The sequence below is a fragment of the Heliangelus exortis genome, chromosome 4, assembly GCF_036169615.1.
Source record: "Heliangelus exortis chromosome 4, bHelExo1.hap1, whole genome shotgun sequence".
Classification (NCBI taxonomy): Eukaryota; Metazoa; Chordata; class Aves; order Apodiformes; family Trochilidae; genus Heliangelus; species Heliangelus exortis.
This window is the reverse complement of record NC_092425.1, coordinates 29956833-29982579: the sequence shown is the minus strand read 5'-3', so window position 1 is coordinate 29982579 and position 25747 is coordinate 29956833. Positions and strand designations below refer to the sequence as shown.

The 25747-nt window shown below is 40.1% G+C and overlaps 1 protein-coding gene across 6 annotated transcripts in view; it reads left to right on the top strand.

The window, feature by feature from the left end:
* Positions 1-25747, top strand: part of LIMCH1 (LIM and calponin homology domains 1) — a 173831-nt gene that overhangs the window by 61805 nt on the left and 86279 nt on the right. For all 6 annotated transcript variants that reach the window (XM_071743660.1, XM_071743656.1, XM_071743659.1 and 3 more), the window contains exons 2-3: positions 2447-2517; positions 13962-14031. In XM_071743660.1, coding sequence (XP_071599761.1) covers positions 2447-2517; positions 13962-14031 — 141 coding nt within the window. The remainder of the gene's footprint in view (positions 1-2446; positions 2518-13961; positions 14032-25747) is intronic.

Below are 25747 nucleotides of genomic sequence, written 5' to 3'. Positions count from 1 at the left end.
AGTGTGCTGAGCAGAGGTTATCTCAGAGCCATGCCAGGAGCTGGCCTGTGGTTCTGCTGCAGCTCTTCCTGAGGGTATGGCCCCGCGTGGCCTCCCGCAGGCAGCAGGGTGTGTGTGTGTGCAGATGCCAAGAAACTGAGCTGTGATTTCCTCTGGAAAAGGTGGACCCAGCTTCTTGATCCTCTCAGTCCCCTTTTGGGTTATCTTTGTCATTTATAATGTCATTTTCACGCTTATTTTTAGTTAGCCTTTCTCTGTTGAACCTTTCTTACATTTTAATTGGCTAAATCAGGAGACTTGTAGCTGATTAATGTTTCCCCTCTGCAGCTGAATCATCCAGAACAGGCGTAAACCTTTCCGTGCCTCATTTACTTCCAGTTCCTTTTCAAACAGACATGCACTGTTCCTGGACATTCCTGTCTTTCCTCACCTGCTGTCAGTTTTTGTTGTACCTCTCACTGGATGAATTGTTGTTCCAGCTGTGCATTTGCATTTCATGATTTTTTATTTGTGCAGCCAGAAATTACGTATGAAACCTTTCTACATCAGCACTAGTGACAGCAGTCCTCAGCTGACAGCTTTTGGCAGCTAGGTTCTTACCTGAATTGTGTTAAAAGTTTCAGTACTGCACCCTGCTGAATAAGGGTGTTCAACAAACATGTAAAAGATTAATTTCCATAGCTGGAATGCCTGATGCTAAGGAATGAAATAAGATAGCTATAATTTTCATATTTTTTGTTTCCTGCATAAATGAAAAAAGCACTATGAGTCAGGCTGTTATAAAATAGCTCTTCCTAATCCTTTCTGTATTTTATTCTGTGGATGAAATGCAAGTCCATTTTGATATGCTCCATTTATCATTCTTCCCAAATGCTAATGTTTTTCTTGTTATAATTTCCCTCTGTCCCAGCAGATCAAGATTAGAGATGATGTACTCTGATTAGAGTTTAAATGGTTAGAGGTCATTTTCTACTGGGAAATTGCATTGGGTTTCTTCTGAGGTATGATTGCAACTCAGGGTCTTGATCTGTACATTTGCATAAAATATGATTGGCAGCTGTTGTCTTTATGATACACTTTTGAGAATACAGGAGGCTTAAGTCTACACGCTGTCATGCCAGTTTGCTGGAAGAAATTCCTTTACATTGAAAAAGAACAGTTTATTTATAATTTAGTAGGGGATTAGGTTTTAGATTTTGCTTCTACACTTCAAATTAAAAAAAATTGTTGTTCTCTGTCTGACTGTGTGCAGCTATAACCAGAAACTGTGAAGCTGGTGCATTCACTAATCCCATGGGAAAGTGCCAAACTTGTCAGTTTTTATAAATTGCTGTCTTTATGACAGGAAACTGGGAGGGGAAGGGTCTTATATCTGAATGGAACAGCAAGGAGAAAATGGGGACGCAGGGACAGATGTGTCCTCAAGTCACTATTCCCTATGGTGGAAGCAACACCCAGAGCAAGGGTCTTGCTGAAAGATTGGATGTGAGCCATGAGAACTCTATAAGCATCCGGTAAATGTTTTGGCTGGGTGCAGAGAAGACCTCCTGGAGGACAATTAAAAACTTAGGCAGGCTTTTTTTCCTTTGTTTTGTTTCTGTTCAGAACTCCCTAAACACAATTGCTATTTTTATGTATTTGTTGATGGCAGTAAGAAATACTCTTTATACTTTTAAATGACCACATCATCTTTTGCAAGTAATTTGAGGATAAATGGCAAGCCTTGTTAACACTGTCAACATGGTAGTCAGTCATAAGTGGGGGTTCAGACATGCTTGTAGCACCCAGCATACCCTGGCAAAGTTGGGATTGCTAGACAGCTCTAGATGGTCCATTCCTAAGCAGCACAGACTGGCTTGAGAGCTCATATTACAAAAGATACCTCCTGGTCCAATCATCCATTACAGGCTGCATGAGTAGGTACCTAAACCTTATATTTCAGTTAGTTTGTTTTCACACTCACAGTTGACTTAATGATGTGAAATACCATTTAATGTGACCAGGAATATTGTAGCGTGCATCTGAAGGTCTGTCAACTCATGCAAGCACTTCCTTTGCTTATTGTATAAAGGTGATAGTTTAAAGGACAAAAGTTCAAGACCAGATTTTTAAGGTGGTGCAAAAAAGCAAGAAAAAATATGGTTTGTCTAAATATACTAGTTTTAAAATTCCAAACACCACAGAATAATATTTTTTAAATATTTTGAAGATTACATTGTTGGTTCTGGTTTGTAGGGTCTTTTACTTTTGCTTTGTTCCATGTGTTACGTAGCTCAATGAAATGGGAAAGAGGAAGCTGGTTGATGGACAGGACTTAGTCCTTCAGCAAGACCTGTATAGCTTAGATGTTTCCTGTGCAGCCAATGCTTTTACTGATATTGTGAATTGCTCCTGTAAAGTGCACCTTCTAATAGATGTCACTCTGTTTCCCTCTGCTCTTTTGCAGCAAGTGACAGGCAGAAGTTTTGGTGAGAAGGATTTTCGTTCCGGATTAGAAAACGGCATTCTTCTGTGTGAGTAAGTAACACTTAAAGTTTCAAGCCCTGGATATGTTCTTGACTAAACCTGAAATAAACTTTAGCTAGTATGTCCAATTGTTGGTTTGCTTTTGGGAGTTCTGACATTGTGCGTGCTGATATTTCACTGCAGCGTCATTTCAGTGCCAAGGCTATTGTTATGGTGACGACTGAAATGTGGCTTAAAGAAAACAGGCTTTGCAAAGTGCTTCCCTCACTCCACCCCAGCTCCTTAGTTAAGTTATGTAAAGCAAAAATTATGTTTGCTTTTTGGTTTCCTTTTATTTGAAGATGTTAACCACAGATTGGCAAATGGTGCTCCACACCTGCCTGCAGACGTCTCTGCTACAGTGAGGTATTTTGAACCAACTCCAGGCCCAAGCACTCTCAAGAGTTGGCCATCTGAATGCCATCAATACTCAGCTGCTTTAATAGTTTCTGGAAAGGTTAGGCATCCTCCAAATTTTACCTAATGGTGCATTTAAATGATGTGTTTTGTAATTTTTGGACAAGAGATGCAAGTTAACTTTTGCACGTTTTTCTCTGTGGCTTTAATGGCTAGTTTTAAGGCAGAGTCTTCCAAAAACATGTTGTGGGCTTAGATGCAAGCTGGTGACTTTTGAGAGGTATTTGGAATTGTGACCTAAGGCCCATAGTACTTTAAAAATCCCATGCAGGTTGTCAGGAGTTTGGCAAAATCCACTGATCTGAATCACCTGTATGGACCAGATTCTTGCCCTGAGCATGCAGGATTGTCACTGAGGTTGGTAAAAGCTGAGTGCCAGAGGGATGAAGCTTGTGCAGAACTAAACGCATAATTTATAAATGATATCTCCTTACATGTTTAGCTGGACCATTATCAGCTACTGGTTAAGTTTTTATTCTGTGAAAGGTACTGGAACTTGAAAACTGTTCTCAGCCAATAGAGTTGAGATGAGATGTGTCTTTTAACTCAAGTCTAGGCAGTTTATGACAGCGTTGAAACCTACTTGTAAATGCTCTTGTTTATACCAGTGGTGTCATTAATCAGGCAGCTTGAACTTCAGCTATTAGAGGGGAAAAAAAACCTAAAGGAAATGATATGATTTGGTTCCATCATAGTTGCATGTCTTTACTGGGGAGTGGCTTTAGAAAGAGGGAACTAGTTGCTGCTGTTGATCAAAAGTTGTGTAGCTCAGAAGGAGTATGCAGTTTACATCTTTGTATTTAAGGGCTGCCTCTTGCACAAGATCTCTGTCCTCTGTGTGTTCAAGGGAAGTGCTGCGTGCTGAATCACTTCACAGCATTCTTAAATGCTAAGGTTGCATTGTGTTACATGAAAAGTAAGGGATGTGCATTTTGAGATTAGATGGTAATCTTATCTGTAAGTTAGCAGAGGTAGTCTGATATAAGTGCTGTAAATCTTTAAGATGGAAAATGGATGTTTTGCTATTTAAACTCATAATGTTTTTCTTAAGATGCTGTGAGCTCCAGTAATCAACAAGTCAAGGTACAACACTTGGTTATGCCAAGTTGTTCTGTGATATTTGGCAAATAGTTTGTCTTTGTTCTCTGCCTGTGGATCAGCACAAACCACTCTGAAGGGTTCTGTCTCCTCAGCTTCAAATCTGAGATGCTGTGATGTTCATATTGCATCCTGTTCTGTGGTTAGGGGATAAAACTCTGGAGCTAACAGAGTTAATCAAAGAGCGTTAATCAACACCAATCTGCCCTTCAAGTTTGACCTTGTGATGGTGGACAAACAACAAAAGATTACTTGTCACTGATTCTGAGTCCACTGCAAAATAAAGAACTCAACAGAAATTTGGGGGGCAAGACTGAGAGCTCTTAATCTGTCTTCAGAAAGTACAGGCTTTGGCAAGTGAAGTACTGATAGTTAAATTTCTAGTGGTAGTAAAGCTGCCACAGGGATTGTTTTCTTTGTGGACAGAAGTTTTCTGGTTTATCAGAGACCTGCTTGGATATGGCATGAACAAAGACTTGTGGCATTAAAGCATGCTCTCAGCCTTTTTTCTATCTGTTGTACTTTCATCACAGCTGACCTCAATAAGTAGAGGACAGCTTGGTCTCTGTCTCTGAAAAGCTACTGCAGGCAAAAAAGATATTCTAGCTATACTAGGTTTCTGAAGATGGAAGAATTCATTGCCTGTGGTCTGGCTTACCTGATTTGTTTGACTTTTAGGGAGAAACTAAACTTAACCTCAGTTTATCTCCACAGGACACTGCTAGTGTCATTAATTGGCAACTTGTAGCCAGTCACTTGTGTGGGTGATGTCCACGTAAGCATGGAGTGGATCTTACTTTCCCATGGCTGTCTCAGTGTTTCCTTTGCCTGTTGTATTTTGCGATGAGGACTGAAAGTGAACTTGGGTCCTGAGAGATCCCACCAGCTGGAAGACTGGAAACTGAATGTCAGGAATGGGGACACAGGCAGTATGCTGTGAGTGTCCCAAACACTTCTCAGGCCACCCTCTGACTTTGCAGGCCTTCTTAAGAAAGGAGGGAATGGGGCTAGCTACCATACCAGAGTCCATTCAGCAAACAGGCACACAAGGACACAAGGCAAATCTCTGTCTACATCTAGAGTAGGATCACTGGAGCTTTAAGCACAGTTGTGTCAGGTCTTCCCCCAGCAGACCGCATCCTGCAAGCTCAGGTAGACATTTGCTACACCATTTATAAATTATTCATTCACATCTGGCAACTATCTATGTATTTTAGTAAATTAAAACTAATTCAGCTGTGTCGTGTCCATCTTGGACTCTTGGGCTGTGTTAGGGACCACTAGCTTGACTAGGGGAGCAGCCCTGCCACTAGTGTGCTAGCCACAGGCACCCTCAAGCCTTTCTCTCTGGTGGTGTTTATGTTGTGGCTGGCATCTGATCTGGCCTCATTACAGCACACTTAGAGCTTCCACATTCAGCTTGGGAGCTGAGGAGCATATTTAAACAATGCAGGATGCCATAAAATGGCAAGCTGACAGATGAGAGTAACACAAGCCTATCCTTTCTGGATATTTGAAAGCCTATTTGTGCAGCATCCCTGAGTGCTGGCTTTAATTCTTCACCCAGCTGTGCTGAGAAGTCAGTGAATATGACTTCTGTTAGTCTGAAATGAGTTCATGGCTTTTTAGCATAGCTATCTGACATCAGTGCAGATGGTGATTTCAGCAAGGGACATCACTTCTAGGTGGAGGCAATTCTTGCTCTGTTGTTGTTTTGTGTATTAAATTATCATATGCAAAGACTGAAGTTTCCTGGCTACACTTCTGTGTGGGTGGGCAAATGTGTCCACCTGGGAGGATGGTGGAAAGCGATATGGGGCAGGAATATAACACCAGTAGCAGGAAGTACCACTAGGAATCCTCAACTACCACTCCACCACGTTTGCGGGTTTGATTTTTTTTTTTTCCCCCCTTTCTTTCTTGTTACATAGCTGTAACATGTAGGTTTGACCCAGATATCATAAGAAGCTAAGGGATTAATCAGGAATAAACTAGATCTGGTTGCTGCAATGCTTAGGTGTTCCTATTCAATGGGTTTCAGCATGTGAATGAAAGTTGATTGCAAATGAAAAAGCACATGCTTCCTCCATCTGCCTGACCACTGATTTGAGTAGTTCTGTTGCTTTTCTAAAACAGCAGATAAGGAAGCTGAAGCTGCTTTTATTTTAATGATTGCTATTAAAAAGTTTAAAAATTGCCACCTTAAGACAAACGTGTACATCTACCTTCAACCTCCCCAGTTGTCACTGTTCTAGTATCTCAGCAGGGCTGTTTTTAAGGTGAGCAATTCCTTTCAGTTTTCTTTGCTGTCTTTCTCCTCTTGCCCAGCTCTGCTGCTGCAGGATTCTTTCTTTCACATTGCACATTCAGTAGTTAGAGATGTCTCTGTGGCAGTGTGAGACTTGGAAAATCCAAGTTATTTACTTGCTTTCATATTACTACCAGTATATCTCTTAGCATTTCAGACATGCAGTTGAGATGGTATTGTCTGTCAGTCTTTCTCTGGAATCAAGCAATACCAGGAGTCCAGCCACCATGAAAATTGGTGGTAATGGGATTTTAATGTCAGAAGTAGGACCAAACTATAGTGAAGAGTAACAACAACTGAAACATGGGTCCTGGGCAAAGGAGCTTAAGCGATGAACTCAAACTGAATCCAGATTTAGGTACCAGCAGAAGTTATTTGGTTTTTCAATGGAGTCCAACAGCATCATGCTTGTGTGTAATGTGGCTTGGGTTCTGTATGTAGAACAATCTAGCTGCAAGTCTGCTTTTTGTGTGTATATGTAAATCAATTTATAGAAGTCAATGCAGGTAAAATAAATCTGATTTTTCTCCAGTGTGAAAAGTTCTAACATATTTATCTGCATACCTTGAGAAGTCATGGCATAAAAATACACAAGTGAGAAGAGTAACTGTAAAAGCTGGATGTCACTTGCATGTACAGTTCTGGATGCTATGTTATAAACATTTTCCCAAAATTTTCTTTGTTTCTTAGAGATGCTTATTTTGTGTATTAGCACATGATATTTTATATAGCTTAATAAGATGTGCAGAAACTATGCTTACTGTTTGAAACCAGGATCCCTTGATCCTAATTTTTAAATTATCTTTTGGAAGATGAGATGTGAAGGTATTTTATTGTATTTAAGTCATCTTGGTAAAATTTGGTATGCACCGTGAATTAGAGAAAAAGTTTTATATGTAGGACAAAATTTAGGAAAGGCAGTTCCCTTCAGCTGTACGTGTCCTATGCTTTTAAAAAATACAAGAAAGTTTTTAGGTGTTACTTTAAATAAAAAAAAATTCAGTTGCTCATGCACATAAATAAAGTGAAGTATGGCTATAAATCTCAGTGAACTTGATGTAATTGTGATCAAAAATTACTTAATGGAAATTATCATTTACTCTGTCATGAGAGTAATTTCCATCTATAAATAAGAAATCTCCTTAGCTTGTGTTCTTCATGTCACTGGTGATGAATAAGCTGCTTTTTCTCGGAGGGCAGAGTTTCTTTGGGCTTGCATCATGGTTATAGTGCATCTGACGACGCTTTGGGCTGACATGAATGCTGTTTTCAGCAAGGGCTGGGTATGTGCCAGATCAGTGCAAGTCTATTGCTATGGAATAGTAAAACTTTGTCTTCTGAGTCAGTGGTACTATTAGGTATGGAGAACAGCCTTCACTGTATATACTGTGTTTCAGTTTTCTGACTGTTTTTGATAACAAGTTAGTATCACTTATGTAAAAATGCCATGTCACTTACAGAGACCTGGCAGGGGAAAACAAATAGTCATGATTGTAGATTTTAGGGTTTTACAGATATGTTATGCTACTTGTCTGTCAGTGGTATAGACCTGGCATCAGTTCAGCACTTGCCTGTGTAGTGTGCAGTGCAGAGACTCTTGTCTTGCCAGATACCTCACTGGAGAAGTTAGTGGATGCCCAGCCCTTACACTTAATTAGACTTTTGCTTGAATTTCCTATTCCTGGAAACTAAGAAAGTATTTGGGTTTTGTAGGCATACTTGAAGATTTGAATGTGACCCATGCCTTGAGGTGAGAAGGGATTGGTGTTCTGTGGTTTTCAAGCCCTGCATTGTAAAGCCAAAATATTATCAGCATCCTGGATTTGGCATGTCTCCAGTTTAGAGAGACGGGCCCCAGGGCTCATTAGGCATTAAGATTTAGGTTCATGTGAGGATATTTGAAACAGTTTTATATGAATCCAGAGTTTTTAATCTGTAAGTTTTATTGCCGTTCTAATGAAGAGCTACTTATTAGCCCAGTTTAGGTGAGGGGTCAGAGGTGATATAAACCATTACACTTAGCTGTGTGCATGCAAAGAGGAGAATAACCATAGAGGGGCATGCTTGAGCACACCCAGAATGGCATGTCTTTGTATTTATGTTAAAAAAAAAAAAAAAAAAAAAAAAAATTGCATCTCAGCAGACTAAATAGTTTCTTCAGTAGAGCTTGGTAATTGACCGGGCAAGAGAGAGTGGAACACTGACCCATTCAGATGGAGTGTTGCTCAAGTGCAAAGCAAGGTAATCCTGTGAGAGGTTTCAGCTTTCCAAGAGTGTATGTTTAAGAAATTATATTGGATATGTACTTCAGGCAATTATCCTTGGGCATTGCTGCTCAGTGTAGAACTCTGAACTGTAAATCTATAGGGGCATGGGACACTTTTCATGACAGTCGTGGTGGTGGTAGGTTCTGTATAAATAGTTTGTGAAGTCATTTACACAATCTTCTCTGTTGCCTTTCTTGAGCTCTTTTGCAGGGCCTCTATCTTGCTCATATTTTTAGTCTTTGGCAGAGCAAGACTCATGTTATCCTGTGTTTGGCATACTTCGTTTCTCAGTCCTACACATTTGTGTAGTTCTTGATTCACATTTTACTTACCAGACTGGACTGTGAGCCCTTTATAGAACAAAGTCTGTTCTGTCATGCTTGTTAAAAAAGCACCTTGTTCATCTGATCCTAAATAAATAATGTCAGGGGTGTCATTAGCAATCACTCAAGAATGTTTTCTCAAAAATATTTTTGTGACCTCAGGAACATCTCTGTATTTTGAAACTTCTTTACCACTTCCTTTGTAACAAAATATTTTGCCTTTTCATTGTCTTGTGTTTCAATGAGATTTGCTAATCTTTAAGACTAACACTGGATTTTTTTCTCCTTTTCAACTATTTGGGATCATTTTGGAGCTGCTACTAGAGCATGAGTTTAAAATATGTAGATACCAGAGCTGTCTGGGCTAATAATTATCAAGTGCTGAAAGGCTGTCTGTTAGAATGTAAATCTGTAAAACTTAATTTAAAAAGAGAAGGGTCTCTGTGAAGGTCTACTGTGGATAGAATTTCCTGAACTCTTAAATATGAAGTGCCCTTTTACTTCAAGATCAGGTCATTAGTCAGCTTTTCTTTTTAGGAATATGATCTGTTATTTGAGCACAGAGCTCCATTGGATACCTATACCTCCAGCCCCGATTGATCTGTGAACACACATGACTTCAACCTTTTTTTTTTTTTTGTTTCTAAAGCTTATCTTCTGAAAGTGCTTCTCTGCCATTTTCTCTTAGAAACAAAGTCTTTTTGGAAGCTGAGTTTTGGCAGCCATTCTCTGAATATTTTCTTAACTGACGCTTCCTTGCAAAAATTTCATGGGTACTTGTCTTGGTTCTTTTCATCAGATCTTTTATCAGTTGCTGCCTGAAACGCCTTCTCTTCCTGGCAGGAGTTTTAAAAATTCTTAACTGGTGATAAACAACCCCAGGAAGGTCTAATAGGTTAGTCACACAGTGGCTAGTACTGTGTGGAGATACCTTATCTCCTGGAATGCCAAGTTTTGGGGACAGATCCTAATAGAGCAAGTGATTCTTCCCATACCTATAAGAGGTGGGTTTTATCCAGGGGAAGGAAATGACCTACCTTCTCCCTATAAGAGTGGGGATGGAACAGTTTTCCACTTCCATCATGCCCAGTGGTTTCCATAAGGTAAGGCAGCTCTAAGGTTTTAGCTTCCATGCATTCTCCTGTGTGGTGCTTCATCTGCCAGGCAGCTACAGAGAATCCAAGCCAGCACCTGGAGCAGGGGAGAGGGAGGCTGGATGGGTGGATGTGAGACTGAGAGTGGCAAATGGAATTAGGGGTGGAGAACATAGGATTGTCCTGACTCAGGACAAGTGTGTAAATGGCAGGGGTGGTGATCAGAAAACCCAGCTGAGTGTGAAAGGTCTGGAGAATGGATGATGATTGACATACCTAATATGATACAGGAATAGGACCTTAAATGTACAGGGTAGTGAGGCTTATGTTGATTGCCTGCCTTGTGGGACTTGGTACAAAGGTGATATGGGTAACTGTTGTAATAGAAATAAATGCTGTGAAAGTGAAGCACTAAACAATTTGTGTGTATTTCAGCTGATGTAGAAGCTGATGGGTTCTGTGTTGCTCCCATAGCTCTTGTCCTGCCACTGTATTCTCTGTACCTTTCTCAAAGTTTGCTGCAATACAGATATATATTTTTAAGATTTAACGTAAAATATACTCAAATGTTGCACTAGGCAGTATTTTTGAATTTTTTTTTAAACTTATCAAACTTAAGATTTCAGAAGAACATGAAGTTGTTTTGCCCTTTTGAGGGGAAGCAGGGGGACTGTAATTCATAAAAAAAATTCAGAGATAACTGTGAGGCAGGACAACAGATGGTGGAGTTGTTCCCCTGTCCATAGATGCCCATAGTGTGGGTATCTGGACTTGCTGTGAAGATAACTGCAGAAAAATAGCTGCTTCTGGTTACAGTCTTGTTGATGATTGCCTCATGTCTGACTTTTCTGATGTCTGCAGTGCAGTGGGCAGGACAGTAGTCTGCCAGCTACAGGTTGCCAATGTTTCTGAATGGTAACTGGTTGTTTTTTAGTTTGTTTTTCTTTAAATAATCTTTTTCTTAATGGGACAGAAAGATAGCAAATGTTTATGAATAGGTCAGCACATGCTGTTATGATCAGGCTAGGGCCAGGAGGCAAAGCCTAGAGCTACAGCTGTAGTGGGGCTGGAAATGGGGCCAATGTAGTGTGGCCAGAGGAAGGTTTGGGCTTTACCTCAAAAGGAGCCAAAGGGTAGCATTAGGGTTAGGAGCCTGGGGCAAAAGCTGCAGATGTGGTGGGTCTTGGCTGGGGCTGCCAGAGGAAGGTGTGCACTGCAAGATTTCTCTCCTGCAGACTCTTTAACCTGAGACCTGGCTGGGGACAGGAGGCCCTGGGTGGCCAAGTCCTTTGTTTAGGGTTGGCAGGGCAGGACAGTGTGGGGCTGTGAGTTGCAGGGGGCTGTCAGGGGAAGGTGTGGGGCAGGAATTTCTTTCTCCCCTGCAGACTCCTTCCCGTGGGCCTGGGCAGAGGCCCTTGGCCAGGTCCCTGGTGCAGAATGGATGGGGGTTTTTGTTGGCCCTGTTTTGCAACAGAAACCTGCTGGAGCTGATAAAATTTTCCATATCAAGACAGGCACTCTGTAATAGGCACAGAAAATTTAGGTTTTGTGTGTTGACCTGTGTGGGAAGAGGTGTATTCAGTGGCTTTTTTAACTGAAGGTGACCACTGAGACACTATGTAAACAGCATGGCTTTCCAGCCAGGTTGGTGGCCAAGCAAGCTTAAGCCACTCAATATTTTGGCATTTGTTCTGTTGCTCTAATGAGGCAATAATTCAGAAGCAGCCAGTCTGCTGTGGAAGAAATCTCCCTTTGGCACATTCTGCAGTGAGCAAGTCCTGGGGATTTTGGTGCCAGACTGCTCAGAGATGCTTCCAACAGGAGGTAAACATTTTAATAATAGAGACCTTTCTTCCTCAGGCTTTTCCATTGTGCCCCATTCCATTTCCTCCCTCTTCAGACTCCAAAAGGTGTTCAAAATGTTGTTTACTCCCTGTTCCTTTCCTTCTTCTCATTTTATCCTTCTCCCTTGTTTCACAGGGAAGTCTGTGCCAGCCATTTTGAAGATTTATTTAGAATGGGCTTTGGCATTTGAGGTTTCCATTAAGACCTCTTTATTCTCTTTTCTATTACTGTCTATGGCTTTTGATCTACACCTGCAATATTGGTGGTGTTGCCTGATGTATTCCTGTTTGAGTAATAAAGAAAATTGGATGCTTTAAGTAATATATCCTATTTTTTTCCTCCCAAGACTGAATAGGCAGATTGAAGATGGAAATCACAACAGAGCCAGAGTATTTGGAAGGAAGGGCTAGTGGGGAAAGAAACTTAATTATTTTTATATGAAAGTATATTCTTTCATCATTTGCTTTTAGGACATAGTTAGTGTTAGATTTTACCTTCAGTAGAGGGCAAAAATAGCACAGCACTCTGTATGAGCTTGTGTTACAGAGTTTTAACTGGAAGGAGATAAAGAAAATACTCCCAACTCCCAGAAATGTCATTCACATTGGGTTTTTTGCCACTCCTGATTATGGGGGTGTTGGAGATGTGGGGAATCCAAGTGTGTAATAAAACAAATACAATTTAGGACATGTCAAAGAGAAGATTCATTAACTGTGATAATAGGGAACATTAAGAATAGTATCTCCTGCTCTGCTCCCCTCTTATTGTGATTGCAGAGACCCAACCTATGCACTGTTTCAAATGAAAAATAGAGGTGAGGAAAAACAATTTCAATGTTAACAAAGCCAACAGAGGGGGACTCTTATGAGCTTCCTAAGTACAGCAGTCCCAAGAAGGAAACAAACAGATGGCTCTTGGAGGAGTGGCACATCCCGTGTTATCTTGGCTCAGACATGGGAGGTTGGGAACAATCACCAACTGTTAGTTTTTGGTTGGAAGGAATGTTCTTTTAGTTAGGATGAACTTCTCAGGCTGACCTCTCAAATCTTAAATATTAATATTTTCATTACCACAGCAGGCTACTGGAAGAGTCTCCATTCAAAGTGAGATTCCTCTCTTCCTTAAAGAGTTTTCTAATTTTTAGAGAGTTTTCTCTAGTTTTTAGAGGTTTTTTTAGAGATGTCCATTATCATGGACATCTTTGTTTCTTCAAAGATCTTGAATTTGAAGTGAATGTCTTGATCTGATTATTTTCTTTGTGGTAGATGCAACTTGTTGAATTTTATTCCTTTGGATAAAAGGCATAAGGGTTTTCTCTTGGGGGAAGAGGGGTAAAGAAACAGTGTCTGTTGCAACAGAATTTTGTAACTGAAATTCCCCACTTTTTAGAGGTTTGGTCATTCTTTTTGAATATTCTAACAATGACCAATGTCAGCACTTCTCAAGGCATGTTCATGGGTGGTGGGGAACTTCATTTAGGGGGTTTGCTGATCTTAGGACCCTGAAGAGTGTTCAACTGTGGAATCACTGGCCTAATGTTTTCATGATGAGGTGGGGTTTTTTGGACTTCCTTTTTGTCTTCTCATATTTATGTTTTACAGAGATCTCCATTCTCCACAACATGTGCAAGGGTGGCATTTAATTCCAAGTACAGATGCAGAAAAATAGACAGCCCACCCACGAAGTGTATGTCCTCTCTCACTTTCCTGTGGTGCAGGAACTGCTGAACTGTTCTTGCCAAGCTGTGGTGGTACCCACACACCTTCGGAGTTCTGCTGTCTGGCACTTCTAGGCATGACCTGCTTCTAGGCAATGGGGGCTGCCTGATGTGACAAAATTTACCCACAGTGTGGGAAGACTGATGTGATCTGGATACATTCAGGGTATAAAAGAAATATTGTTGTGGCATTGTGCTGTGGATATTTTTCCTCCTAGTTTTTCCTCATTTCAATGACACATTTTTGGGAACACATGTTTTTAAGAGCGGGGAAAGAGAAACATCTTCCTTTCCAGCCATACTGAAATCCTCATGAGAATGAGGACAAGTGTTTGATAGTTTGGATTTTGTGACTTACCACTCATAAATACTACTTTCTCTTAACAGGTTGCTGAATGCAATAAAGCCAGGATTGGTAAAAAAGATCAATAGACTACCAACCCCCATTGCAGGTTTGGTGAGTATGTCAAATGGAGAAAAAATATTTCAGTCCTGCTTTTTACACTTTGATTTTATGTCTGTGTCATGGCAATCAATTATTTTTGTAATGTGAACTCTTCTAACCTACGAAACTTGGACAGTCCTTCTGAATTCTGAACTCTGAGTGTAGTCACTTTAAGACCTTCCAGACTTTTTTTTTTGGAAGTGGGCAGTATTCAAGAGACAGAGTATATTTTAGAGGAATATTATCTTCTGCTTGGTTATATGTCATCCTTCATTTGTGGTGCTAGCTTTCTAAAGACTGGAACATACGCATTGGAAGCTGTCACCACTAGAAGATAGCTTTTTGGAAAGAAAAAAAAATTTACTTGTATATTTTGTCTCATTTTCTCTTTCCCCAAAATACCACAGTCTGCAGATAACATTCATTGTGGGACTATCTATGGAACTGTTTCATTTTGACTTTAAAGGCAAAGTAAAAGTTGGAAGAGCACAGAGGATGTGCTGACAGCCCCTGGGCTCTCAGAAGCGCCGGGTACTCAGGAGGTCACCTCAGAGAGTGACACATCCTGTGTTTGCTATTAGGGAAGAAGGTGGGGATATGAATGGGTGTTGGGTCTAACAGGATTAGCCACAGAGAAATATGGAGATGTGGCTGGGAGTAAAAAGGGCTCCTGAGCATGAGGACAGTGGCTGTCCTTGATTTAAACTACTGGGATATATATACACATATATCTATATATATATACACATGGTTCCTTTCTGTTCTCCCATTGCAGTTTCATTGTGCAAGATTCAAATGTATTACTTGTTGATAGCTGAGGTTAATGTTCCTTTATATAAACCACATTAACATTTTTTGTTGTATTTTAGTGAAGTGGAATGTGTCCCTGCCCATGTAAAGGGGGTGGAACTAAATCTATAAGGTCTCTTCCAACCCAAACTATTCTGTGATTAGAAACCGTGTTAAATTCAGTTCTAATTTGGTTCCATAATGTAATTACATGTCCTTTGAGGCTGGGTCCTTCAGTCTGTAGATTGACAGGCATATTTCTTCATGAATACCACCTGGTTTTAAGATTTAATTTGTGATCACTGCTACCCTTTCACTAAAGCTTCGTTGTGTGCCTCTAAATCTCATCTAGTTTTATTCCTATGCAGTCCTATTTGAAAGGAATATTTGATATAAACAGCTGCAAAAGATACCAGTAGTACAGTTTTCCTTGGCTCACTTTCAGGAAAACCTCAATTTTTGTTATGACTATTTTAAAAGGATGATATTGAATTACATAGGTTTCTTTCTTACTCAAATGTAAAATCCCAAAGGTAAGGTGGTTGTAGTAGGAGGGACATAGAAAAAGTCATTATGTGTGTGTATTTTTCTCATTCCGTGAAACAAATCTCTCTTGCAGATGTATGTCTTCTAAGCATTACCAAGCAAGTAGTTTTCAGGCTATTAATGGGACAGCAGGTCTTTTTTGTGTCAGAAAGTGACTTTTTTCACCTCTGTACCTCTGTCTTCTACTTACCTATAGTAACTACCTTCTAAATATTTTTCCTAATACATAATTAGGTTATTAAAAAAGTTCACTGGTGCTTCTTGAATATTGCTACCGTTCTGTGAACAAAATGCTCCAAACAAAGCAAACCATCCAAATGTCCTCTTGCTCTCAAAGGTGTCTAATTCCATACCTGATGACTTTTATTTCCGTTTTTACTTAGAGGAGTGAATAAGTGGTTGTTTTAAGGATCGTATGTGAATTTAAATTATCAAGTGTTCTAGTCTGGTTTGTATATTTATGGTGTACTAAAGTACAGACATCAGGAGTATGTTTGAGTTCAGGTTGTATCTTTTTTTTTTCCTTACCTGTACCATGTCCATGTGTCTGAAAAAAATTAAAATATTGTAGCTATAGTCCAGAAGCAGTTATGCCTCCTGGTCGGTTGACCTCATAGGAGGGACATTCCTGTATTTATTGCCAATTTTTCTTTATTATCTTAGATTTGGTTGGTTTGACATGGTATATAGTTACTTTTTTCCAGTTATTTCACCCAAGTGAGTGTGATTTCCTCCAGCACACATAGAAATACTGTGAAAGCTTCAATACTTTTTCTGTCTGGCATGAGATACGTACTTTTGAACTCCTAGGTACTGCTTCTGCCTAAAAATGTAGCTTAATCATTCTAACAGAATTTATTTATTCTGAATAGCTCATAGAATAAGTATTTAGTTCACTAGCAGAGACAATAGGTAGGTTTTCTTTTTTACAGCGTTGGAGCTAAAACTTGTGAGTAACTACGAAGCACTCAAAGTGCCTTTTGTTTCATCTTTAAGAGGCACGGTCATATATTCTGTAGCTCTACAAAACATCTGCTTGAGTCTAATTCTCCAGATAATACCCTGTTTTGCACCCTTGTTATTGTAAGGACAAATGATGAAAAGAATGCTTTATTGAAGGAAAGTAAGAGTAAACTTGAAGCCTTTGTGAGAGAAATGCTGAGTTGTTCATCTGGGAGTATCATCAGGTGTCAAAATTTTGCCTGTGTTTCATGTTTGGGTGATTTCTCATGAAGTATAATGTATAACTGGTATGGTGCTGACAGACGGAATTCTTCAGACTTGTCCTGGTGTTTAAAGCTAGATGAAACTGCAGTTACTCTGAAATTCTTACCAGTGACTTCCTTGAGTGGTTTAAGAGGGAACAGTTATTTGCAGACCTTTTGTGTATCACAACACCGATCATGTAAGCAAAGTTTATTGGTTACAGTGTTGTAGAGTTAAAGTAAGGACTGAAGGATCTGCACATCACAGTACTAACCACAGGCCAAATAAATACACAAAGATAATCTTTGTCTAGTTGCAAGTCTTAAGTCAGGATGGGGATTGTATTCATCATTACATATAGAATTACATATGTTCAGCTTGGCAGGCTTGTTTGTAATTTGCTTTGATCTCCAGAAGTGCCGACTGCTTCTGTTATCACAGCAGAAATGATACATTTCTTTGATGAAATTAAGTGTAGAACCAACAGTTTCATATTCAGACTTACAGAGAGTATTAGATTTGTTGAAATGCTTTTTCGTTCCTGTTCAGTATTCATTAGTCCAGAAAGCTAACACTCTCACCAAAAAGCAAATCTACAAAACATCAAAAAACCATAATAAACCTTGTAGGAATAACAGGCTTTGCTGAAAGAGCTGTGTTGCCAGAAGAAGTTTTCTCATGTGAGAAATGGACACCGAACATCTTTGTTTCAAGACTGTCACCTTTCCAGAAGCATCATTTAATGTATTTAATTGTGCAAGGCTAGGAAAGTATTTTGGCAGAGTTATTAATTACAAGACCATCCAAAGCTGCAGGAGTCTTACAAAGATAGATTATTACAGTAAAATCAAGTTAGTTAATGTACTAGTTATTTTTACAAAACCAGCAAAATTTTAAATGATTTGCTGTTGGTTTCTTTCATTTTGCATGACATCCATAGCAGGCACAAGTAATTTTTAAGGTTTCTACTTATATCAGTTTTGTATAACTATTCTATATTATATATTTCATTCAATAGAAACAAAAACTTGCCAGTATCACTGTAGATAAGCTAATGTTAAGCACTGTGTGTTGACTATCATTTTGCTTTAAAAAAAAAAAAAATCTAGATTTTTCTTCCTGTCCCCAAATAATGTCACTGAGAAAATAAAGTATTTCAGCCTTATCTTTTGTTTGACAGGGCTTACGAGAGTTTATAGCATTACTTCAGTTCCTTTAGCAATCCCCACAGGAGCTCAGACACTTATTTCAGAGACTGTGTGAAAGAGTCTCACATATAATAGTAGGAAGTAGTCAAGACAAAGTTGGACAGCTGAACTTCAGCTTGGATCTGGGCTTTTGTTTCGGCACTTCTGAATAAAAATCTGTTTGCTGTGGCATCCAGTGTTCAGCTTGTGGATGGTTCTCAAGTCTGTGATATTTCTATGATTTAGCAATGGAAAAAGAGCTCTGCCAAAGTCACCTGGTTTCATGTTTCTTGCACCAAGATGAACAGAACTGTAACATCCTACTCAAAAAAGCCTGTTCCTTTGAAATCAGGCTTTGTGGTAGTTTTCTGTGATTATTTTCCTAGGAAGTTTTTCTTGGCAAAGTGTTTTCTGGGAACTTGCTATGGGCCTTTTTAACAATAGCTACCTGTATGCTGGTGCTGGTAATTTGCTCTTATGCTGTGCTGTACTGTTGCATAAATTCCAGTTGTTTTTTTTAAATGCCATATTGATGTCCTAGAGAATTTCAGCATCATTTTAACTTTCAGGAGCTTGTGCTCCTACTTAAGCAAATAAGAGATGTGAACCTGAAAATACAAGACCCAAATATAGGATACTGTGTTTCATAGAATTAAAAATAATTAGAGAAGATAGAGAAATAGGAACTTTAACTGATGTTTCATTATTTTTGTTACTCTTTCCTCTCATACTTCAGTGTTTCTAAATTCATAATATGTGATAATTTATATTTCCATATTTTGTTCTGCTACTTGGTGCTGGACAAATTCATTTGCCAGCACTATTGTATTCAGAAAAAAAAAATGTCTTGCTATGTACCTTGTAGGTACTTTGTGGAGTAAATTGAAGCAAAATTTCCTGACTGTCTAAAACCAGTAAGTTCTTGTTGCTCTCATCCCAAAAGCATTTTTGTGAATGTTGATGGAAAGCAGTTTCAACATCATAGCAAGATGCTGTGCAAACCATTGTGCCATGGTTTCTGTGGATCTCCCTTGCTAAATGTTAACTGGTTGCTCTATACCTCCTGTGCCTGCCTTCAGTCCTGATATCTGAATATTTGACTGAAATAACACTGTGTCTGGCCAGTGGTTTGGAGCTGAGGTTCATCACACTGTAATAAATATTGAATCCCTTCCCTTCCATCAAACAGCAGTATACTTTAAAAAAATACAGAATTTTTGTATTGTTGTGTCCTTGTATGCTTTTGTTTGGTTTTTTTTACCCCTCAAGCTTTCTAGTTTCTGCCTTCTAGTTAATTTTTCATGGCAGTTTTCCTGTTTGTTGTTTTGCTGATGTCTGAGCCAGACAGATACCTTATAAATATCCTGTTTAATGAATTTAGCTGTGTGCTGTATTCACAAACATTTCTGTAAGTTTCTTGAGGAATAAAAAAGGAAACTAACAGGTGTTTCTTAGCTGGGTTGCTTGTAAACAATCTGTATGGAACAATCTAAGGTGATGCTGTAGTTAATTCATTGCAGGAGAGGAAAACAGCCATCAGTTCATATCTGGCAGGAAGCATAAAGGAAACTGTACTGATGGGGGGAAAAAATGAGATACAGACCAGTGAAAACTGAAACTTTAAATTGAAATTCAGCTGGGTTTTTTTTTTTTTTTAGACTGAGTTGAAAGTTTTTCTTGCTCCCAATTAACCATGAAAATTCTGTCCAGAAAGCATTGCCCTATGAGAGAAAAACTAGTGAGACAAATGCAAAACATAATGCTGGCATCTCCTTCAGTATTTTATTGGTTAAAATGGATATGCTTGCTGTAGTATCAGGTTTGGCTCCAAAGCTTTCCTGCTTTTGAAGCTGGAAGCTAATCATTGATCTGACAGTAGCCTTTGTGCTCGAGTTTATCCCACTGCTGCACACGGGTTCAGCCTGTGCTGCCCAGGCTTCCAGGTGTGAATTTAAACCTGATGTATAAATCTAAGAGAGGCTGAAATAATAGCAAAGCAATAAAATACAAACTATCAAAATACCCCAAGGGAGGTAAATAACCCCACCTTGTTTGGAGAGGTGAGTTCAGCCAGCTCCTAGCAGTCTTCATGTTCATCATTCCACCCTGGCTCATGAGCTGTCCTTAACATCTGTCAGCAGTCCCTTCTGTCCTCAGCTGCCAGCTAAAGTGTTGTGTTCATGATGACTTGAGGCAAAACTTGGAGTGACACCTCGTTTGTGTCTGAATTGGCCTTTATTGATCCCTCCCAGGTTTCTCTGTGTGTCCTGCACCACTGGTCCCAGCCAGCACTCCCCCAGGGCTTCTGCACACCAGCCCCATTGCTGGACCTTAAGTCTCTTCTTCTGGTTGTGTCCTTGGCTGCAGTGCTTACAGTGCACTCAATAAGTAAAGCTGTTTGGTGACTGGGACTACTACTTGTCATGCTAACATATATAACACTTTCTGCCAGTGTCCAGGAATTTGTCCTTTTGCTATAAGCTGAAATCTCTCATTTAACACCCAGAGTGCCCTGAACAGTTTCCTTGTTGGGTCAGGATGGCATCAGCCAAGATAGGTGAAGGTTTGTAGAAGGACATCTGTGAACCACAGCTGCTGTGGACAGATGCAGACTTCATCATGTTGTTGAAACCTGTCCCCAAACTGGACTGGTTGAGATTCAGAGGTGCAGCAATTTCACAGTTAGCTGAAGCCATGCGCTGAGCGTGCTAAGCTCTGCTGCTGAGAATGTCATGACTTGGTTTGGCCAAATGCTAATAATATGGATAAGCTTTTTGTGGCCAGGATCATCTGCTAGTCTGTTTTTGTCTAACACCTCACCCCATGAGTCCTGTTCCGTGGCCAGGACTCCCAGACAGTATGTTAATACAAATAATAAATAACACTTGCAAAAATATCACAAGCATTCCTGTGTCATTCACAGTCTGTTTTTAGACTGCTATCCCAACTTGAGTCTCCAAGCATAACTTTAAGCAGTAGGTTCATAATTTGCTTTATTCACATTGAATAATATGAAATGTTAATATGCAAATTCAAAGATAAGAAGAACCTTTTTTTTGTGTTAAAACCAAGATAGCATGGTCACTGCAAAGGATCTCTTTTGGCCTTTTTAATTTCTTCTACACAAAGACAGTTTTACTGCTCAGCCTTGAGAATAGAAAGCCAACTATCATGCTTTAGAAAAAAGGGCTTGATTAAAGGAGAGGTGTCTGCCTGTTTTGGGGCTGTCGGGTAACTTCATAAAGATGTAATTTATAAAACTATATAAATAAAGGCTTAGTGTAATGATAGCTTAATTATTTCTTTTTTGACATAAGACATTTAGTAAAGTGAAGGATTCCAGGCATAACATTTGAAAATGGCAAAAATTAAACACATTGCTGCTGATGGAGCCCTGATGCTAGGCAGCTGAAATGTGAACTTGCCCTTATCATGGCAGTAACCTTTGCTATAAATGACAGAATCTTTCCTTGGGTTAGGGACAGCAGCTGGATTCCAGGAGGAGCTCATTTTGTACCCGTGGAAAATGCAGGTTGTCCACTGGATTAACTTTTAGATTTGCTTTCAGATCCTAAATTGTCCTTTGGCAAGTTCAGCCATGACTTGTATCACACTGGTTTTCTGGCTTGTCATGGGAATATTTCAGAAACTGCAAACTTTTGAAGAACAATCTATAAGTATCTGTATCAGAAAAAAAAAAAAAAAGTTTAAGGTAATGCCACTCACTGTGTAGCTTAGGGCTGGCACTAAATGAGGGGAAGAATCCAGTGCCTTCTTCAAGGTGTTGTCTTTGAAACAAAAGGCCTTTTGAGCAGAATGTATTTAAGTCTTCAGGATAAACCCCCCTGTTGACGTTTATGACTTGGGCAAATGGCACATGTGCTGGAGGTGTGTTCCATCATCATCAGACGTTTTCAGTAGAGGTGCTGGATGCCCCAAGTCTGCAAATGTGTCACCCATGCCTGGTGATGAGTGCAGCATCTGTATCCAGATACATCTCTGTATCCAGAGACCTGACATCTTTGGGCGGGTTCTTTTGCAAAATTCATTAGCTTGCCAATGGGAATATAAAAAGAAGCACCGAGCTGGTGTGCTGCTTGTGTTCAGGCCAGCACACATAAAATAAGCAGAGCTACAAATGTCCATGTCTTGAGGCCAAAAGCAGTATGAGTTTTTGTCAAAATAAAAATAGACCTGAGGCTATGGTTGCTTTCAGCTGCTCTGAATTTGACTGTCCTGTATGTTCTACCAGATCACCACTAGCACTCAGGCCGTTATTAGCTGGAGTGGGCAACTGATCTGGCTGAAAAACACTCTTCATCTTCATCATACAGCACATAATGGCATGAGCAGTAGTACAGGCAGAAGGGAAGGAGGAGGAGGATCACCAAGCTGGGGGGAGAGGTGACATTTGATCAGTTTAAAGTAGTTCTGAAACTGTAACTAGTAAACTTAGATGCAATCCTTAAGTTATTGTCAAAAATTGAAGGACATGGGGACCTGAGAAGGTCTCATCCCAAAATTCTTGGTTTAAAGGTTGTCTGTTTAAAACTATACTTAGTAGTACTCTCACTCCCTAATTCTGTAAGGCCTCTCACAGGTTGGAGTCTGTAGGTCTGTACTATAAATACCATCCCTGATCCTCAACTATCTTTTTCAGTGACATGTAGCCTAGGCTGCAGGGAACAGCTAGATGCCAGTTTTTATTTGACAGAGTGAGAGCTAACACATGAGTGTAAATAGGGATGACTGGACTAACAATGTTTGCTTCATTTCCTGCTGCCCTGCACTCTCACAGCATCCAAGGTGCTGCTGCACCTAATACCCAGATGATACAGTTTGGAGAGTGCTGATAACCAGGTAGCAGTGTTGGGATTGTTGATAACAGTAGCACTGGAAATGTGAAAGGGGTGGGTACCTTCCAAAGAGCTCTTAACCTGACCAGACCCTGGGAGGTGAGTGGGAACAAAAGCTTCCATGATGTGGTCAGACCAATGGATCTACCACCTCAGAGCGAGCCAGGGATGCTCCAGCTTTGTATTGCCTCCTCCTCTTGTGAAAAGGGGATGAGTATAATTTAGTAATGGTTTGTAGTGAACCCAGTCCTTAGGCTGGAGATGGTGGCAGAAGAATGCTGTCTCTAAGCCCCTTCCTGGCTGCTAATCAACTTGGTGAAGTCTGTTCATCTGCTAGCAACTGTTTGTACTGTTTCTATGCTGCAAACCTTCCTGGGCACTGTAAGTGGATTTCTGTCAGATGATGTGCATGTCACTAGCAGAAGCCTACGTGCTGAATGCAGATGATGGAACGTGTCTCACTCCAAAGATCACATTGCAGTTGTTACCCTGGCTTAAAGCAAACAAGCAGAAAGGCAAATGAGCACCAAACTAGTGCCTTAAAGGTCTGCGTGCAGTAATTTCTTTGGTTTAAGAGCCCAGTAAAATTCTGCAGTCTGGTGCTGTGGTCAAGAGTTCATTGAGGCTGAAATATCTGATACTGAAGTCTCCTTGCCTTCTGCATTCCTCAGTGCTCCTGGATTAAAGCCACTCGCTTCCTGCTTGGCACAGGACTTTCCAATTGTAATGCGCTTCCTCTTAAATGTCCAGAGGTTTAATGATACTATGGTAAACCTGTTAAAATTAATGCTGTGGAGGAAGCAGCTTAGTTAATTGCCTGTGCAAAAGTACAGTGGTAGGCTGAACTGTCTGACTGGGGGACATCAAAGCCATTAGCTACTAACCTTTTAAAAGCTGAATAGCCCTGTGATGCTATGTGGAAATCTGTCCCACAGCATAGTAGTAGAATTACATTCATTGTTGGACAAGCGTTATAACTAATGGCCTAGAAAATTAATTTTGCAGTACAGAGGGAATCTCCAGCTACTTTAAGTCATGTCCTTCCCTTAAAATCCTCACTATTGCCACGTCTTTTTTGCTTTTACCTTCTCATCTTCATGCGGGAAGCAGTGTTACTTAGAAGGTGAACGTCTGCTTCTGTTTGGGGCAGTAGTGCATGCTGATTTATTACCATGCCATGTGTGAAAGCAAGTTGCCTTTCAGGCTTTTCAATAAAGGGAGAGTATTGAATTTACTAAATGCATGCACACATCCAAGTTCATGCTGGGTTCATCTCAGTTTTTTCCAGTCCATTCTGTATGCTTCTTCATTACCTTGGCTTTTCTCTTTGGATTGTACTAGTTCTCATGCACAATTTAGAGTAAAGCTCGTGTTTCCCCATGAGGCTGATGGTAAACATTATGTTTTTTACTCCTTCCAGTTTCTTTTCCTTTTTATTGGCGATGTTGGTATTATTTGGTCTCCTTGTACTGCAACAGCTAGAGAGATGTTACTTGACTTGGCATGTTACAGAGCCCTATCATTATGTTGGAGATGTGTTGGACTGAGTGCCATATGTCAATCTCACCCTTGCACCTGTTGTGGGGCAGCCAACTTGAGGCCTTAAACTGATAGCCTGGGCTGCTGGTGCTCTGCTAGCTTCTTGCCTTTTATAACTGTTGGGTTGGATGTGTAGTTTGGCTGCACAGCCAGCCAATCCTATGGCTGTTTCCAAGCATTCCTGGATGTTTCTAATACCTTCTCTTAATGAAAGCTGCTTCATTGCCGTTGTCCTTTGAATGCTGTTTCTAGTTTGGTTGGAAGGAGGCTTGCTGTTTGTTTTTTTCCAAAACCAATCCTAACTTTACCACTCCTGCCTAGCAACAACATTAGGGATCTTAGAGGTAATGCCCAGTGCTGGCTGGATGCACGGGTTGCCAGTAGGTCTTCGCATCCTCATCTTTGTATTCAAGCTCTGGCAAGTTCCTGTGAAGGGGAAGTTGCAGGAGTGATGGGCTTGAGGAGATGTAGCCCAGTAGCCACAATTGTAAAAGCTCAGGTGTCAGTGGAATGTACACTTAACTGTGCAGGCAGCAGTGACTCTTTGGCTGACTACGCAGGGGATCCAAGGTCATTTTTTCAACTAGGGAGGTCTGAACTGTGAAGCAGCTCTGTTTCCTTGGGCAGCAGTGCGTGGATCAGGAATGCTGGTTGGTGATTTTAGGGTTTAACCTTCCTGTCCTTCATACCTCCTATCTCCTCCAGCCCCACAACATGCAGCACTGAGTAACACCATGCTATAAATGCTCTCTGCCTCCTGAGCTCCCTTTTCAGACCAAAGCCAACAGAGCTGCTAGATAAGTGTGACATTTATTTATTAATTTCTGGAGTTACAAGGATCAGCTACAAAGTATTAACACCACTATACAGTATGTCCTCTGTTATTTGAAAGGGAGGATGGTGAACGGGTTCAGTTATTTGAGGTTTCAAGTAATCCAGGGCAATTTTCTGTGTAATTAATACATGTCAGGAATTTGACCCTTGTATGGATAACAAGAAATTCTGGATAAATGAGGTGATAGTGTAAACAAGTCGTGAAAGTTGTGCCAGAAAACTGTCTGCCTAGGTCAGTAGCACAAGCTAATAAAATCTCTCAACTTCTGATCTAGAAAAACAATTTACAGTTTTTACTTGACATATGCAGAAGTAGAAAAAAAAACCCTTCCTTTTTGTACAATTCTCGGATGTCTTCTCTCACTGAGTTTCTCCTGTTATTCCTAAAGAGGTCAGACAGTAGTTGCTTCTTAAACCATAACAACTGTATGGAAGCCATAACTCCAAATGTCTTGAGGAGTGCCACACACATCTGAAGCAGACATACTTGTTTGGTTGTGTGGTGTTTTTCAAAGAAACTAAAACAAATTTTAAAAAAAGAACCAACCAAAAAAAACCAAAAACCAAAAACAAAAAAAGCCCTCACACAAACAAAAGAACAAAACAAAACAAAAAAACCAAACAGAACAAGTAGTACAGTAGTACAGTGGTAGTATGCATAGGGAACTGTATATTCTCATCTATCATAAAACAAATGCAGGAATTGCATTGATCATTGGCACAATTAGCTGCAAACTTGTAAATCAGATGGAACAGTCCCCTGAGAGTGCT